General features: G+C 41.2%; 1 protein-coding gene across 1 annotated transcript in view; it reads left to right on the top strand.

The window, feature by feature from the left end:
• Window positions 1-7,768: 7,768 nt before the first annotated feature.
• The window catches only part of ERCC6L2 (ERCC excision repair 6 like 2), a 97,998-nt gene continuing 89,118 nt past the window's right edge, over window positions 7,769-16,648 (top strand). Inside the window, exons 1-2 of the mRNA XM_018557865.1 lie at window positions 7,769-7,847; window positions 10,503-10,927. Of these exons, the coding sequence (XP_018413367.1) occupies window positions 7,820-7,847; window positions 10,503-10,927 (453 nt within the window). The 5' untranslated portion in view covers window positions 7,769-7,819. The remainder of the gene's footprint in view (window positions 7,848-10,502; window positions 10,928-16,648) is intronic.

Below are 16,648 nucleotides of genomic sequence, written 5' to 3'. Positions count from 1 at the left end.
TCAGTTCAAATTTGTGAACATGTAAAAAGTTTGAATTCCAACTCGAACTCAATGCAAGTCTATGGGGCCAGAACTTTGAAAATCAATTGTCCCCTTTTTGAAGGCTTATATGCAAGTTAATGGCCATAAAAAGTGTATGAGGATCCGGGTATTGCCCTGGGGACATCAAGAAAAAATACAGTTTTTAAAGGAGCAGTGATTTTAACATTGCTTAAAGTGAGACAATAAAAAAAAAAACTTCCTTTAACCAGTTGACATCCGTCCAAACAATACCAGACCCTTTAGGTCTGCTAGGAAAGTTAGGTGGGACTCCATTAAAAAGAAAAGAAAAGCGTGGGGTTCCCCCCAAAAGTCATACCAGACCCTTTAGGTCTGGTAGGAATTTTAGGAGGGACCCCAAGGTACAATTAAAAAAGAAAAAAGTGTGTGGGGTTCCCCCTCCGAATGAGGGCAGGGGGCTTATTCACATCAGGGTACCCCTTTAATAAAGGGACACCCAGATGTGCCCCCCCTTTGTGATTGAGTAAGAGGTACTTGTATCCCTACCCATTCACTACAGGGTTAAATTAAAGGTTTAAAAAAGAGGCCAGACTTTTGAGAAAATCCGTTAATTGAAAATAAAAACAAAAGACATGTTTGTGACAAGTCTTTTATTTTAAAAAAATTGATCCACCAACGTAATCCAGGGTCAATCAGGACGTCCAGCGTTGTCCACGATGATGGCGACTCGACGAAATAAAAATATATATGAATCTTGGCTCCTAAAGTAAATTTCCAGGATCTGTATGTCCAGTATGGCACTGTACAGTAAAAAAAATCAGCTTGATAAGATTTGAACTAGCAGAACTGGGGAAAAACAGCTTACTTCCTGAGGGCACTTAAGTCACATACATAGGTGCTAGATGGGGTAGTGCCCTTTGTTTTGCTTTGTGTCCAACCTTCTAGAGGTGGCAGCTATAACCATCAATACAAGATTGACATAGTGTGTCCCCCTGTGAACCCCGGAGAAAATACATTTTATTGAGTCCTCTACTTTACTGTCCATTCTCTGGAGGTACTGTACAGTATATGCACACTGAACCATATCCTTACTCACATTTTAGCTTTCTTACATGATGAATTATGTTAGATGCTTCATATAATACTATATAATATAATGGTATTGTAAATGGGGAACCAAAGAGGGCCACTGCACTAAAATTTCTTGCTTTTTTAAAATGAATTCCTGATACGATACCAACCATTTCCCAGATGGAACCTCGGGTGTTAAGAGGGATCAGGCTGTGTTCATTTAGGCAGGGATCTAGAACCAAGTGGGGAAGACAGTGAAGACTGACTAAATATAGTTTTTTTAAAATTTTTGTTATGCTCAAAATTATGTGATCAACTTAAATCCTTATATAATATATAATTTCATTTAAAGTTTCAGGGCATTTATTTAAATTATCTGTGCATGCTTCTAAGAACTTTTCCATGATGTATGCTCTGTCAGCATACCTCTAAGGTCCTGATTTCATTGTCATGAACTCATAAGAGTGTCTCCTGATTGAGTGATCATTTTAACAAACAGTTAATATGATCCTTCAATGCAACCTTTGAAAATATTTACAAAAGTTACCCAAATAGCATTGTGTAAGTGAAGCGTCGACTGAAAGGTTTTAAAGTGACTTTTGAGAAATTTAACAAAGATATTTTTGCTTATAAACCTCTAATTAACTCCTAATTAGCCCACAGTATAATCACTCTCTCCATATCCAATTAGTTTATCCCCAATTAGGCCCTAATTAACCCCCAGTTGCTCCTTATTTAGGTTTTGTACCTGATTAACCTCTACCTTGACCTCTCCCTTTAGAAGTAGAGCAGCTTTAAATATTTTGTTTTGCTTTTAATTTGTTACATTAATGATGCTTTGTTTATTAAATAATTGAGGTATTATGTTTATAAAGTTTTTTTATGTTCATCGTTTGGGGTTTTGCTGTGGATTGTGGTGCACCCTTATTAATTTGTAACCCTTTCATGTTTATGTCCAAAACCTCTGTGACCAGACCAAATTTAGAAGTTTTAGTATGCTCAGGTTTACTCAACAATAGCGTTTTTAACTGCTTTTCATACCAAAATGAAGCATACATAAGGTTTTAATTTGGTTATTTGTTTTTAAAAATGGAAAGTACATATTTTTTTTATAACCAGCAGAGAAATAGAAAAAAAGAAAAAAAATGAATTTCTTGTTTGTTTAATGCAAATTGTGATTTGTATAATTGGTACTATTGCAAATATTTTCAATATTTAAAAAAAATATTTTAGTAATATTTTACAATGTAAGAGAGACAGACACTACTGTTATTGGGAGTGGTAAATTACGCACAATACAGGGATACCCAGGAAAAGTGCACTGCACTTTTATTTAAGGCCGCAAACCCCCCCCAAAAAACGAAACAGTTTCAACACGTGTCATAATCCAAATCTGAAGCCAGGTTCTCTGTGCTTAGCAGTGGCTCTTCCTACTGATCCACCTGAATCACTGGATAGTCCCTTTCCTGATTTCCTACTCAATCTGCATTGATACCTAGTTTTATGAACCTGAACTTCCTAATTCAGCCATGCCTTTGTACTTCCTGTTTTGCCAGATTATTGTGCTTAAGCCAGTGCCTGGCTTCTTGATGCTATTGCTACACTGCGTCCTTATAACCACTACTTGTGTACCAAACCTTGGCTGCCAATTCACCAACCACTCTTACCACCCTCCACTGATAGCTTTGGCTACTGACTTTGGTACAGACAATACTTGTCCTTGCTCCAATATTGCTACCTCCTGCTCCTGCATAAACCGCTATGCTACGATTGTGATTAACCTCTAGTGAGTAAGCAGCTGTGCCAAGATAGTGATGTATGCACCACTCAGAGTGGTTTATATTAAATGGGACTGCTTTATAAATGCATGTAAAGAGTGTACAATACTGATGAAAAAAACCTCTATAAATATTATCCACTTCTGTACGAAAACATAATAACAAAAAATGTACAATAATAGTCCTTTTGTGCTTCAATTAAGAAAACTTTGTGAATAGTGATGTGTCCGTTGTGATAACAAATATGTAAAATGCTGTTGTGGCAACTCTTTCAGTGAACAATTCCTCTGTTCATTTCAATATTTATTTTTTATCAGTATTGTACACTCTTTACATGCATTTATAGAGCAGTGCCGCTCAATATAAACTAATAACCACAAACTCGCTTGCTGTTTCAGCTACTGGTCTGGTTTTCATTTCAGATCCATTCGGATTTTTTTATTCATTTTCGTTATCGGATCCGAAATTTGGATTAGTACAATTTTCTTTATTTGGATTTCAGATGGATACGATATTTTGTGTTCGGATCTATTTGGATTGAGTTATTCACATTCACAATTAATTAAAAAAATCAGCATGGGATCCCCCCGAAGGGTCTGGTAGGAATTTTGGGATCCCAATGCCACAAAAACAAAACAAAAAGCGTGGGGTACCCTATAGCATCCCTTACCAGACCCTCAATCTGAGCAGCAGCCTGGAAACGCAGGAAAGGGGGGGGGGGACAATCATATGCCCCCATCCTGCACCTTATCAGGCCGCATGCCCTAAACATGGGCAGGGTGTTCGGCCGACAGGGTCATGGATGACCAAGGCTCATTGATTCATATGGGGAGCCAAGGCTGACCTGTATAGTCAATCCAATAGATGAACTACTGTAGTTCAAAGTGCTGAAATAGGTAATGCTGGTAGTGATAGGAAGGTGTCTGAACACCTTCTGCATTGCGGTTTGTTGCTTATGGGGCAGCAGTCTGGTCAGAGTGCCCAGGCTCACCCATGTCCACCGCCAAAAGCACCTACAATGAGCATCTGAACATCAAAACTGGACCACAGAGCAATGGAAGAAGGTGGCCTGGTCTGATGAATCAAGTTTTCTTTTACATTATGTGGATGGCTGGGTGTGTGTGTGTCGCTTACCTAGGGAAGAGATGGTACCGGGATGCACTATGGCAAGAAGGCAAGCCTGCAGAGCCAGTGTGATGCTTTGGGCAATGTTCTGCTGGGAAACCTTGGGTCCTGCCATTCATGTGGATGTAACCTTGACATGTTTCACCTATCTAAACATTGTTTCTTGACCAAGTACACCCCTTCATGGAAGCGGCATTCCCTGATGGCACTGGCCTCTTTCAGCAGGATAATGAGCCCTACCACACTGAAAAAATGGCTTAAGAGGTTTGAAGAACACAACGAGTTTTAAGTGTTGACTTGGCCCCCATATTCTCCATATCTCATTCCAATTGAGCCTCTCTGGGATGTACTGAAAAAACAAGTCCGATCCATGGGGGCCACACCTCGCAAATTAAAGGACTTAAAGGAGAACTATGAGGTGACTGATTTTCACTCAACCTCATAGTTCGAGCCGACGTGTGACAATGAGACTGTCACAGGTCGGCTCCACAGATCGGGAAGTGAACGAGCACATATCGTCGCTCGCTCACTTCTCGATCCTGTCCCTGTAGAGAGCCGTGACTGTCACTCACGGCTCCCTGCAGGGATTCCCCCGCTCCTCCAGCGCTGACTTGAGGAACGAACGGGGGAGGGGGCAGGTACAGCTGGCTCTGCCTCTAGATAGGCAGAGCCAGCTGTCAATCACGCAGCTGGGTGGATCTGGACAGTAATTTAGGGATCCGTCCCGGCTGTGGCGGTCTCAGTATACTCAGCAAACTGTAGCTCGCGGTATACTGAGCTTTGGTCACGGGAGGACACTAGCTTATGTCCTCCCATGACCCTGAGGAGAACTATGGGGAAAAACACTTACCCCATAGTTCTTATTTAAAACATATTCTACTGAAGCCTTGGTGGCAGAAGATACCACAACATACCTTGAAAGGTCTACTGGGGTCCATGCCTAGATGGGTCAAGCCTGTTTTGTTAAAGGGGGACCTACGTGATGGATGATTGGGGTTTACATATATATATATCTATATATATATAGATATATATATATGTATATACCCTGTCCCCAACCCAGAATCCCTCTACACGGCACAATGTCACCCAGAGAAACCTTTGCCACCTCGACCCTTCTCTTCTTCACTCTGCTACTGACTACCTCTATGACAAAATCTCACATCTGTCCTGCCCTGACCTGGCTACTTAACAGTAGGTTTTTAACAGCTCACTCTCATCTTCCCTAGACACCTTAGCCCCCCTCACTACACGCAGACTTAGACCACGTCCACTACAACCATGGCATACTGAAGTAACCAGACATCAAAAAAGACAAAGCCGCACTCTTGAGTGACTGTGGCGGAAAACTAGGTCTCTGCAAGACTTGTTACTTTCCTCTTTTGACCCTGTCACCACAGAGGAGGTTACAAAGCTTCTCTCTGACACCCACCTCACCACTTGCCCCCTAGACCCTGTTCCCTCAAAACTACTTCGGACACCCTCTTGCTCTATCCTACACTCTCTTACTCACATTTTCAATCTTTCACTCTCTACAGGCATCTTTCCTTCCCCTCTGAAACATGCCCTGGTCACCCCAATACCCAAAAAACCCTCACAGGACCCTACCAACTTCAATAATTTCAGACCTATCTCCTTACTCCCATTCACCTCTAAACTACTAGAACACCTTATCTACAACCGCCTGAGTCGCCACCTCACTAATAACAACCTTTTGGACCCGTTTCAGTCCGGCTTTCGCCCCATATACTCCACTGAACCCACCCTCCTAAAACTCACCAATGACCTACTATCTGCTAAAAACAACAGCCACTACTCCTTACCTTTGCTATTACACCTTTCTGCTGCTTTTGACACTGTTGACCACCCGCTGCTCCTCAAGAAACTCCACTCGCTTGGCCTACAAGACTCTGCTCTCTCATGGTTTACCTCCTACCTAGCTATGCGCTCCTTTAGTGTCACCTACAAATCTAACTCCTCCTCTCCCTCTTTCTGTAGGGGTCCCCCAAGGCTCTGTCCTTGGACCCCTTCTCTTCTCTATCTACACTTCCTCCCTTGGTCAGTCAATAACCTCAAATGGCTTCCAATACCATCTCCATGCCGATGACACTCAAATTTATCTTTCCATTCCACAACTCACCCCCTCTGTGTCCTTGCGTGTCACTAATCTACTAACTGACATATACGTCTGGATGTCACAACACTTCTTAAATCTCAATCTTTCAAAAACTGAGCTCTTGATATTTCCTCTCGCCCGTGTACCTTCCCCCAACATTTCGGTTGAGATTGATAACACAACTATCCACCCCTCCCCTCATGCCAAGGTTCTAAGTGTCATCCTGGACTCGGACCTCACCTTTCTTCCCCACATCCAATCACTATCTAAATCCTGCCGCCTTCACCTTCGTAACATCTCAAAAATACACCCCTTCCTCACCAAAGAAACCGCTAAATTACTCATCCGCTCCCTTGTTATCTCTCGTCTGGACTATTGTAACTCCCTCCTCATTGGCCTTCCATTACACAGGCTATCCCCCTACAGTCTATCATGAATGCAGCTGCCAGGCTCATCCACCTGACCAACTGCTCAGTGCCTGCAACCCCCTTCTGCCAATCCCTGCACTGGCTTGCATCCCTCGTCATTCCTATGGATCACGTCTCCGAATGATCCAAACCGCCTGCCGCCCAAAATGATCCCTGAGCTATTTTTTTCACGCTGACCAGCCAGATTACATATAGATTTCAATGGAAACATGCTGATCAGCAAGTTTTTGGTTTGTTTGTTTTTAATTGCGTTCCAGTGCTGAAACGCGATAAAAAAATGCTCAAAACCGCCCTTTTAAAATTCACGTGGAAACCGCACATGAATGCATCCGCTCTGGTGTGACTGGGGCCATACATAGGGTTATGTCTTGTAACTAAAGCACAGATAACAAGTACAGCTGTAGTGATAGTGCTGAGCAATTTGTGATTTGATGCAGATATATTTGCTGCTTTGCATTTGTTTTAATTAACTGTAATAAATGAATACAGCATTTACATATACAGTAGTCACAGAAGGTATTCATTTATTTATGGTAACAACTGCAAAAAGTGAACACAGCATTTACATTTATTTTAATGGCAATATGTCCATTTCCAGCTTAAAAACATAGATACACACACATCCATCTATCCAGTGGTTTTTGTTTTGCAAAAAGTGCAATAATTAAACACAGCTTCCCATCTCGTACTGCACACAGTGCACGGGCACCTACAGGAGCAGCTACACCCCTCTTCTTCTGAACAACACAGTCTACTACGCTGATTCATTTACTTGGATTACACTTCAGAACTTTCGATAGTAAGCCTAAAATTCTATTCACCTTTGTTTTAATTGTATAAAATACAGTTTCATTTCATGGGGCTGTGAAACAGTATTTGTTTTTCGGAATTTTCCCTATAAAGCCTTGAGCACCGCTAGTCTAATTTAATAAATTACGAAAGTGTCGAAGTTGAAAGCGAAAGTGCAGGCTAGTTTTACACGAGTGTGTACAGGAAGGAGGGGACTGGGTTACATATGGGAAGCAAGAGCAAGGCAGTCTCTGCAGGGATAGCTCTATGCTTGTCCTGTACAATTAATAACAAGGGGCAATGTATAGACGAAGCAGACCGTCATTGAGTGTTCATTGCATGCATTATCTCTGCTGGACAAGACACGTTTTGCTGCTACAATGCATATAGAAAGACTGGACATTTGTTGACAATATGAATGTGTCAAGTCACATTGTAAAGATGCATATTGCTGTGTTAGAAGTTTGCTGGCTGTCGTTCACATATCCATAGTGACACATGAAAGTTGAAGCATGGATCCTGTAAAAATGGATTGCCAAGGCAAGTAGATTTCACTGGAATTCTGTTGTATAGAATGAAAGAAAACCTGACATGAGTGGAATGGAGGCTGCATTTGGTGACCTGTCCCTCTGATAGTCTATTTGCATGGATGACCATCATGCTGACCCTGGCTTGGAACAATTGTGCAGATAAAGATTTCTGTTTCTCAGATTTCTGACTGATCTGTCTACTTGTACATACATGTAAACAGTAGCGGAATTTACTAAAGTGCTGTGGGGTTATGTTATTGATGATTACTTTGGATTGCGTTCAGCTTGTCATAAGCAACTCTAAAATGGCTCATCAATTCTGCTTCAGCTGGCTTGGGATTGTAGAACCCCACCGCACCCACAACCTATAAATACATTAAAATATATGACAGAATAAATAAAAACTATACAAACGATATGAGTGGAAAATATTGGCTGCGGCCCTTTATTGGGGCTAAAAGCAAAATATAAATTCTTTATTTAAATTCAACAACACTAATATATAAACGAATTAACTTTTAAAACCAGTTAACATAAAGTAGCTCAGTCACCCAGACTCGAGCCATACTCATCACCAGTCCAATATAACATTAACACTGTCCACCCACATATGTGGGCGACAATACCCCCAAAAAGGATAGGTGGGGCAAGTTGTGTTGCAGACGATCACTGCTGAAGAGAGCTTCTGACCGTAAACATTTAAAGGTGAGTCCCACAACTGATTGGTTGTTTACTTTTCCCTCCAAAACTTAGGTAACTAATCACGACCACCTTATTTCCAAAGATCTTCCTAGCGACAGCCATCTCCAGGCAGAATTGACATGACACTATTAAGGGCACCTGGAAACAGACAAATGGGAAACCAGAAACAGCCCAACGGAAAATTCCAGAAGACTGTACCTTATCGTGACTAAAACTATTGTTGGATTAAAATAATAATTTAATTGAATTAAGTGGGTGCAGGGGATGACACAATCCCATGGGGCCACTTCATTATATTTGTGGCCCTGACAATACGTGGCTTGTATTTCAGATGATTTCTGCACAAAATTTGAGCAGGTGTCAGCACCACTGTGGCTCAACAAAAGCTAATTTAAAAATGACTGACCCGGGTGGAAAATTGGCAGCCAAAAGTGACTGCGTTTAATCATATTCAGTCACTACCAGGCCGCTGCTGCCTGAAGGCGGCAGGAGAGATTCCTCCATTTGGGAAACAAATAATTTCCTCTTGTTCATCCCATGGGCTGCACAAGAGATATCTATACATGTATGACAAGCCTTCGCTCATATACCTTGAGTATATGCATTCTCTATGGTTGCATTTCAGCTTACCTCTAGACATTATTTTGTTCAGTTTTAGCTGTGAGTGGAGAAAAGCAAATATTTTCAACATGTTTTATTTCTGTGTCTGACCAAATCAGTGGGACTTTTCCCTCTTTTCCTGTCCCTGTGATGACTATACAAGAAACAGGGGGCACAGTTGTCACCAGTACAGAAAAGCACTGACAGTGATAAAAACCATTGTCAGATGTTCTAACCCTCTGATGTCTTAAAGCAGGGGTAGCAAACCTCCAGCTGTGGTGAAACTACAAATCCCATGATGCATCTCTCTTTGGGACTCATGTCTGTGAGAATCTTGCAATGGCTCATGGGATTTGTAGTTCCACCACAGCTGGAGGGCCTGAGGTTTGCTACCCATGTTTTAAAGGGAACCTGTTATGAAATAAATATGTAGGATTCCATTTATGATCTCTCCTTTCAGATACATGAGTGCTCTGGCTGTTATGTCGATGCTTTGGCTTCAATACTTTCTGAGTCATTGACCCAGGACAAGTATAATGATGAGCAATAGGGACAAGGCTAGGCTTGGTACAAACCCAGTACACCCAAGCCTTCTCAGAGCTGTGACTGCCACCCCTCCTCCCAACCCAGTCAATTGCAGAGAGGCACATTCGCCTCACAGATATATGTCACAAAAGTAGCGCCCGCTTCAATTGCCGCCATTGATTGGGTTGGTGGGAGGGGTTGCAGTCTACAGTTTTAAGCTGGCTTGGGTGAACTGGGCTTGCACCTCCAATGAGGAATTATTGTATTTTTCTGCCACTCTTGTCCTTCATGCTAGTTCTGGGTTTGTGACTCAGAACAGTTAAAGGCAAACACAACCAGACTACCAGTCTCCATATTTTTCTCATGTCAGGTGAACGTTAAAAAGTAAAAAAAATGAAGGTTGTAGTGAAGTGAACAGTGAAGGCTGACTTGTTTTTGAGTTTCCGTTTGGGAAGCATGACACCATTCCTTAGCACAGTTGAGTGGAATTGTAAATGTATCATATAGGAAGCCTCCGTATGATTCAATTTGCCAGCAGCAATGCAGAATTAAAGTATCACTTCAGCCATAGCTGGCCTTGAACAATATTGACTACAGATATGATTATATAGGATGGGATAGATTATGCTTGTTGCGGGTTATTAGTAAACTATAAATATTTTGCTACAGTTCACCATTTTGTGTATAATAATGTATTTCCATAATAATGAAACTTCATCATGGTGCACCTGCAGAAAATGTATCTTTAACATTTGTACTCGTATTTTGAAAAACAATCTTGTGATTGATATTAGTACTAATATTTACATTTCTCACTTTCATGTGTTTTTTTTTGTAGGCGTATGGCATATTGATGAGAAGTGCTTGGCCCCTTACTCTGACAATGACGAGCTTAAAGAAGCTGTTGTGAAGTCCATTGAGCATAAGGAAGACGAGATATCCTATGCAGTGGTTTCATTTATGGATGCGACAGAAAGGAGAATACCACTCAGACATCTCTGTAAAGCTAGTGATTACAATAATTGCTGGAACACTTCTATTTTTGATGATGAGGACCTGGAAAAACCCTTTTTCCCAGATCAGAAACCTGCAGCCCCTGCTGCAAGTTTCCCACTGTCAAATACTGGAGTCTTTGTGCCTTTTACTATTAATAGGTATTTACGTGATTACCAAAGAGATGGTATTCGATTCCTGTATGAGCACTACATGCGATCAACTGGATGCATCCTTGGAGATGATATGGGGCTTGGGAAGACAATACAGGTATTTATCTACTTCCTTCTTTTGCTTTTCTTTTTTGTTGGGTCACTGACCTTAAAGCTGAGTTCTGGAATAAGCAAATATTGTCTAGAGTTATGTGTATTCTTACTTGAGTCTTGTTGTGCCTTGTGTATTTCTTTCAGCCTGTGCACTAATCCATTGTGAAACTTTGCCTTTATGCAGGAGCTTCCTATAATAAAGACCAGTCACTGCTGCTGCTGACGACTGGTCATGTATCTGCCCCCTCCTGTAGTATATTGCAGGAAGCCTGTAGTGGGTGGAATGTGCAGCACAATGATGATGTTAAAGTATTTGTGAACACAGTGCATTAAAAGACCAATGTAATACAAGAGTATTATTTAGGCCGAAAAACATTACTTTTCTTCTGTGTGTGCTACGTAAGGGAACCAGCTGGGAGCCGCTGTCGATGTACTTACAGCTGGATGGGGCTGTGGCCACAGGACTGACCAGGGGAGATAGACACTTGTGTGCCTGTACCTTCTAGCAGCGATCCCAGGGATGTAAACTGACCACATTAGCACGGATCTGCTTCTGTGCTTGGCTTGGTCAGTTTGAAACAGTTACAGGTTCCTGTTTTTGTGCTTGGAGTTCAACTTTAGGTATGCAGATTAGGAAATTGCAGTTAGATTAGAACCCTAGATATGCATGTGTTCCTGTACAGTGATTTAGAGTTTACTGAAGCTGTTGGATCAACATGACAGCCAGTTAAGGGAATTTCAGCAGTGACGGTATTCATATTCTCTTGGTACAGTTACCCTTTATGTAGATCTGCATTATGTGATATTGCCTCTAGTGTGCTTAATATGGGACTATAACATTGACCGGATGTGGCTACAAAAAAGAAATCAGGAGTTTTGCTGTTCCTTGTTCATGTGTTTCTCTGAGCTGCATTATAAAAAGCCTTGTTAGGTGCTGCTAATTGTTGAGCAAAGGATGCACAAATCCTCTTTGGGAGAAGGGAATGGTTCTCCAATGGTTTTTAGAGTGAAACTCCAGTTTTGTTAAGAAAACAAAAACTGCTGAATCGTTTTCAGCTCATTAACACACAATACAAAGATTCCAGCAAGCTTTATTATGGATCTTTACCTGTTTCTTCTTAATAGATACTGAGCTACACTATGCCAATACACTGGCTAATATATTGCAGAAGGACTAATTAGTGAGATGTTCTGTCTTCTATCATGAAAAATATTTTGACATCATGGTCTTTGCAGACTTTTGAAATGGCTAAAGCGAACTACAGGGCAGAGGGATGAGGATATTATGACATTTTTTAAAAAACAAAGTACTGTTAAAAATAAGTGAAACGTACGTTTTTTTTTGGCAGTTTTAGAAGGCCATGACTCGCAGGGGATTGAAATGGAAAGCTGCATTTTCCGTTCTCAATGGAGTACAAGTGAGGCAACGTCAATGAATTGCAGACCATTGATAACTTTCTACATTTCCATAACCAAAGGTCCTTACATCTGTACAAATGGGGGGGCTGAAGAAACAGTCTGCAGGGGCCTGTGCATTACACCCACTGTCCACTGAATGCGCTTGCAAAGTAATAAATGCACATTTTTTTCTATTTGCAATATGGGTGCAGTTATTCAAACAAACACTCAATATGTAGTGCCAACCCAATATCCCCAGCTGCAAAGCACTAATCTTTAAGTGGAAACTTAAAAAGTAAATCAAATCTGGAACATAAGCGGCACATTTTGTTCCACGGGTGCATTTATTACTCTTTTGCAAAAACTGGAATATGCCTTTAAATTGGAACGAAGTTAGATTGCATTGCTTCTGATTCCTTTCTCCTTTACCTCAGGATGATAAAAAACTTGGTTCTTATACTTTTTATGCTTAAGTGCTTAAGTGCTTAGTATCGACTTGTATTTTTGCTTTGTTACTTTTCTACTTAATAAACTCTTTTGTGAACAAATTGGAACGTAGTTGAAATAAAAAATGGCCTTTTTTTGGCATCAGAGGCGAGACATATCTATTCTGCAATTAAACAAACTTACCTGCCTGTGTGCAGTCGTCTTTATATTGTAGAATGAGCTGCACATGCCCACCTTAGTATACATTCCCAGCATACCTCAGAGCCAGAATAAATGAACTCCATGTGCATGCATCACTTATATCATTCCGACACGGACAATCAAGATGACTGAAGATCATGTACCCAAAGGAAGCTCGGGCGAAGATGTCTGCTTTAAATTAGACAGACCATGGCAAAATAAATTTAGTTTATGTGGAAAAAAAAAGTACAATAATGATATTGCTGATTTAAGAAGTGTACTAGGCTCATTACAATACTGATTTTTAAATCAAAGGTGCAGCTGTCCTTTAGGTATAACTGCACCTGATTTTGTTGTCCCTCCCTACCCCTTTCCAATCATATTATTTCCACCTATCCCTGATCAGCACGATATCTTTTGCAGCCTCTTCGGCGCACCTGGCTACTTATCAAAATCTTCCCGACTATCCCTGTACATGCGTTCTGCATCCACATTCAAGCGCATGGAGAACTATGAAGGGTTTTGAAATATGAGTTTGTACTAGAGGCGCACCGAAATAGAAATTTGAAAACCGAAACGAAACCGAAATAAAAAACATTGTCTGGCCGAAACCGAAAATGTTTTTATTTTAATTTTTTCAATATTTTATTTTTATTTAATTTTTATAAACTTTTTAATTTTTATTTATTAATTCATTTTTTAGTAAATATTTTTATTTTTTACTTTACTTTTAGGGGCTCCTGGAAATATTAGGGGTCTAAACAGACCCCTGATATACCCCTTTTAAAGTAGAAAAAGAGATTGAGGACACAAAGTCTTTTTTTCTGTATCCTATGTTATCAATAAACAGGAATCCTCCGAGTGTTCCTGTTCATTCATAAGATGAGGACATGGTATGTTTACTATAACCACAACTATGAATGTACAAGAGGTGATGTAGATCACTTCCCATTCATTCATAATTGAGGATATAGTAAACATACCATGTCCTCAATTATCTACAAACACTCAGCAATCACTGAGTGTTTGCTCTAGCTCTCCTCTCTGACAGCTGTCACAGGAGGCTGAGTGAGCGATGCGAGGAGGAGAGCTCAGCCTCCTGTGACAGCGCGGTCTGTCTCCGCCCCCACACCACTCTGCCGGACTGTGATAGGAGGCTGAGCGGTGTGGGAGGAGAGACACCGGCCGCTCACAGCACTCTCCTCCCCACAGCGCTCGGCCGGCTGTCACTTTCTCTCCACCCTGCTGGGCGCTGCTCTGTGTCCAGAATCCATAGAAGTAATCATTTAATAAATAAATTGGTCCCCTAAGTACAGCTCACCTGGGTACGAATTATCCAAGCCTACCTAATACCATCATCGTATCACCATAATACTTCCCTTCCTATACAATACAACCATCTTTCATCTAACATGCTAATACTTTGCATGTGTGCCATGGCCCTATTCATTATTATGGGTAAGTCATACTTTGAGGGACTGCTGGAGGCCATCATGAGTAAAGCTACCCATAGGAATGAATAGGGCTTTAGTGCACTAAAGGTGATGTTGTCCTTTAAAGCCCATCCCTGGGCAAGAACATCCCCCCCTCCCTATTGCCCTCCTATCCCTCCCTATTGCCCTCCTCTCCCCAATTCAATAGGTTTTTTTCCTAGCGAATGTGTTTAGTCTATGGGCAGCTGGGTCTAAACGGACATGCGTTCATTTACCTCCGATTACCCCCGACTCTGGCCAGGTCCGGAAAAACAAAATAGAACAGAGTTCCGTTTAGCTGGAAATGATTGTGGCGGTTCAGGGTAATTTGACGTGAATGGAGACATGTCAGTTTACATCCAACTCCCCGTCTGGTAAATTCAGTTTGTTTTCCCTTCATCACAAGACAAAGGAAAAAAAAACTGGATGGACACAGATGTAAAAGTGTGACATCTATTCTGAACTGCTCCGATCAGCAAGGGATCTGTGCATGTATCCCCTGCTGATCAGAACTGACAGGCACCCATGTGAAAGGGGCCTAAGTCTGCCATCCATGTCCATTGCTCACTGTAGCTTCTGGGGGTGGATCCAGTGCTGTAGTATACTGGCTGCCTCTTCCTGATGTCATTATGCCAATTCAGTCTTCTGAGGAACCTGCTGCTGGACAGGCAATATGAAAAGTCCACGCCATCCAGGCAGTGACATGAACACACTCCTCCTGTGCAGGAAAGAAGATAAACTTACTATCCTTTGGATAGGAGGTGAAGTGCCTGGAGTTCAGCTTTTAAAGGAACACTTCAGTCAAATATAAATGAAACTTTTAGATACTTTATACAGGAGCACAGCCTACCTGCTCAATACTTGAGCTTTTCATCCAGGCATTGCTGTAGTCTGTCGGACAACCCCCACTCCATTTTGTCAGTAATCTGGTGATCCTGGATGAAGCCCAATTTAAGAAAATGTTCTTCCTTTTTTTTTTGTTGCTACCCCACTGAAGAGATTTGTCCTCTTTAGACACATACGATTAACTGCATTTGATCTTTTGATTAACCAACGACCTTATAGAGTTAGTGGTAGTTACACAGCTGCCCTTTTTACATGGGCAGCTGTGTAGCCACCAGCTTTTCTCAACCAGGGTTTTTCTTGAGGTTGTTAGGGGTGCTTTCAAGCAGTATCCAATGGCAAATTGATCTCATACCTACACTGACCACCAATACAAGGAGGCAGGCTCCTCTGGCCAGCAATGTAAGGGTTTATATCTACACTGGCCACTAATGTAAGGGGACACTACAGTTTTCACTGTCTGCATTTCTTTTCAGGTATTATTATTGTTGTTGTTGTTATTATTCATTTCATTTCAAGATTATTACTGAAAATAATTTTGTTGTATACAGCAGGTGAATGTGACCTGGGGGTCAACTGTTCTAGCACCACCACTTTCTTTATTATTTAAAACATTCTTCATTTGCTGATCATGCAACTGTACAGTGTGGTGTAGATATAACCATTTTTAGCAGGAGTTCCTTGAGGCCTTGTTCACACCAAGCGCGGAGCAGGTGCAGAGCAGTTGCAGACCGGATCAAAACTGCGTCCAATGTATTCCAATGGTATTTTTTGCTTCAGTTCCAGAGCAGGTCCAGAGCAGGTGAAAAAACTGCAGCAAGCCCTATTTTACCTGCTCTGGAATGCATGCAAACGCATAAAAAATGCATGCAAATGCCTGGAACGCACTGAAAGCCCATGTTAACCACTTCAAGACCAGGTGTTTAGACCCCCTTCCTGGCCAGGCCATTTTTCAGTATTCAGCACTGTGGTACTTTGACTGAAGTTTATTCCGTCATGCAACGCTGTACTGAAGTGAATTTTGTACCATTTTTATACCATTTTTTGGGGACAGATAGAGCTGTATTTGGGTGGTATTTAATCACCACTGGGGGTTTTATTTTTTACTATAATTAGTAAAAATTACAGAAAGTTTTGAAAAAAAAAAAAGTTTTTTTTTACATTATGTTAGGAAACATTTATTATTACCCAGTTTTTTGGTTACATAGTATTTGAGGTTGAATAAAGACATTAGTCCATCAAGTCCAACCTATTAGGATCTCATTCTAGGAGTACCCGTACCCCTGTATATTACGGTCCCTTAAGAAATCGTCCAAAAGTTTCTTGAACAATTCCACATTATTTGCTGAAATCACCACCTGTGGCAGTAAGTTCCAGACCCTAAC

Source organism: Nanorana parkeri, unplaced genomic scaffold (genome assembly GCF_000935625.1).
Source record: "Nanorana parkeri isolate BGI_ZX_2015 unplaced genomic scaffold, ASM93562v1 scaffold307, whole genome shotgun sequence".
NCBI lineage: Eukaryota > Metazoa > Chordata > Amphibia > Anura > Dicroglossidae > Nanorana > Nanorana parkeri.
This window is presented reverse-complemented; position numbering and strand designations above follow the sequence as displayed.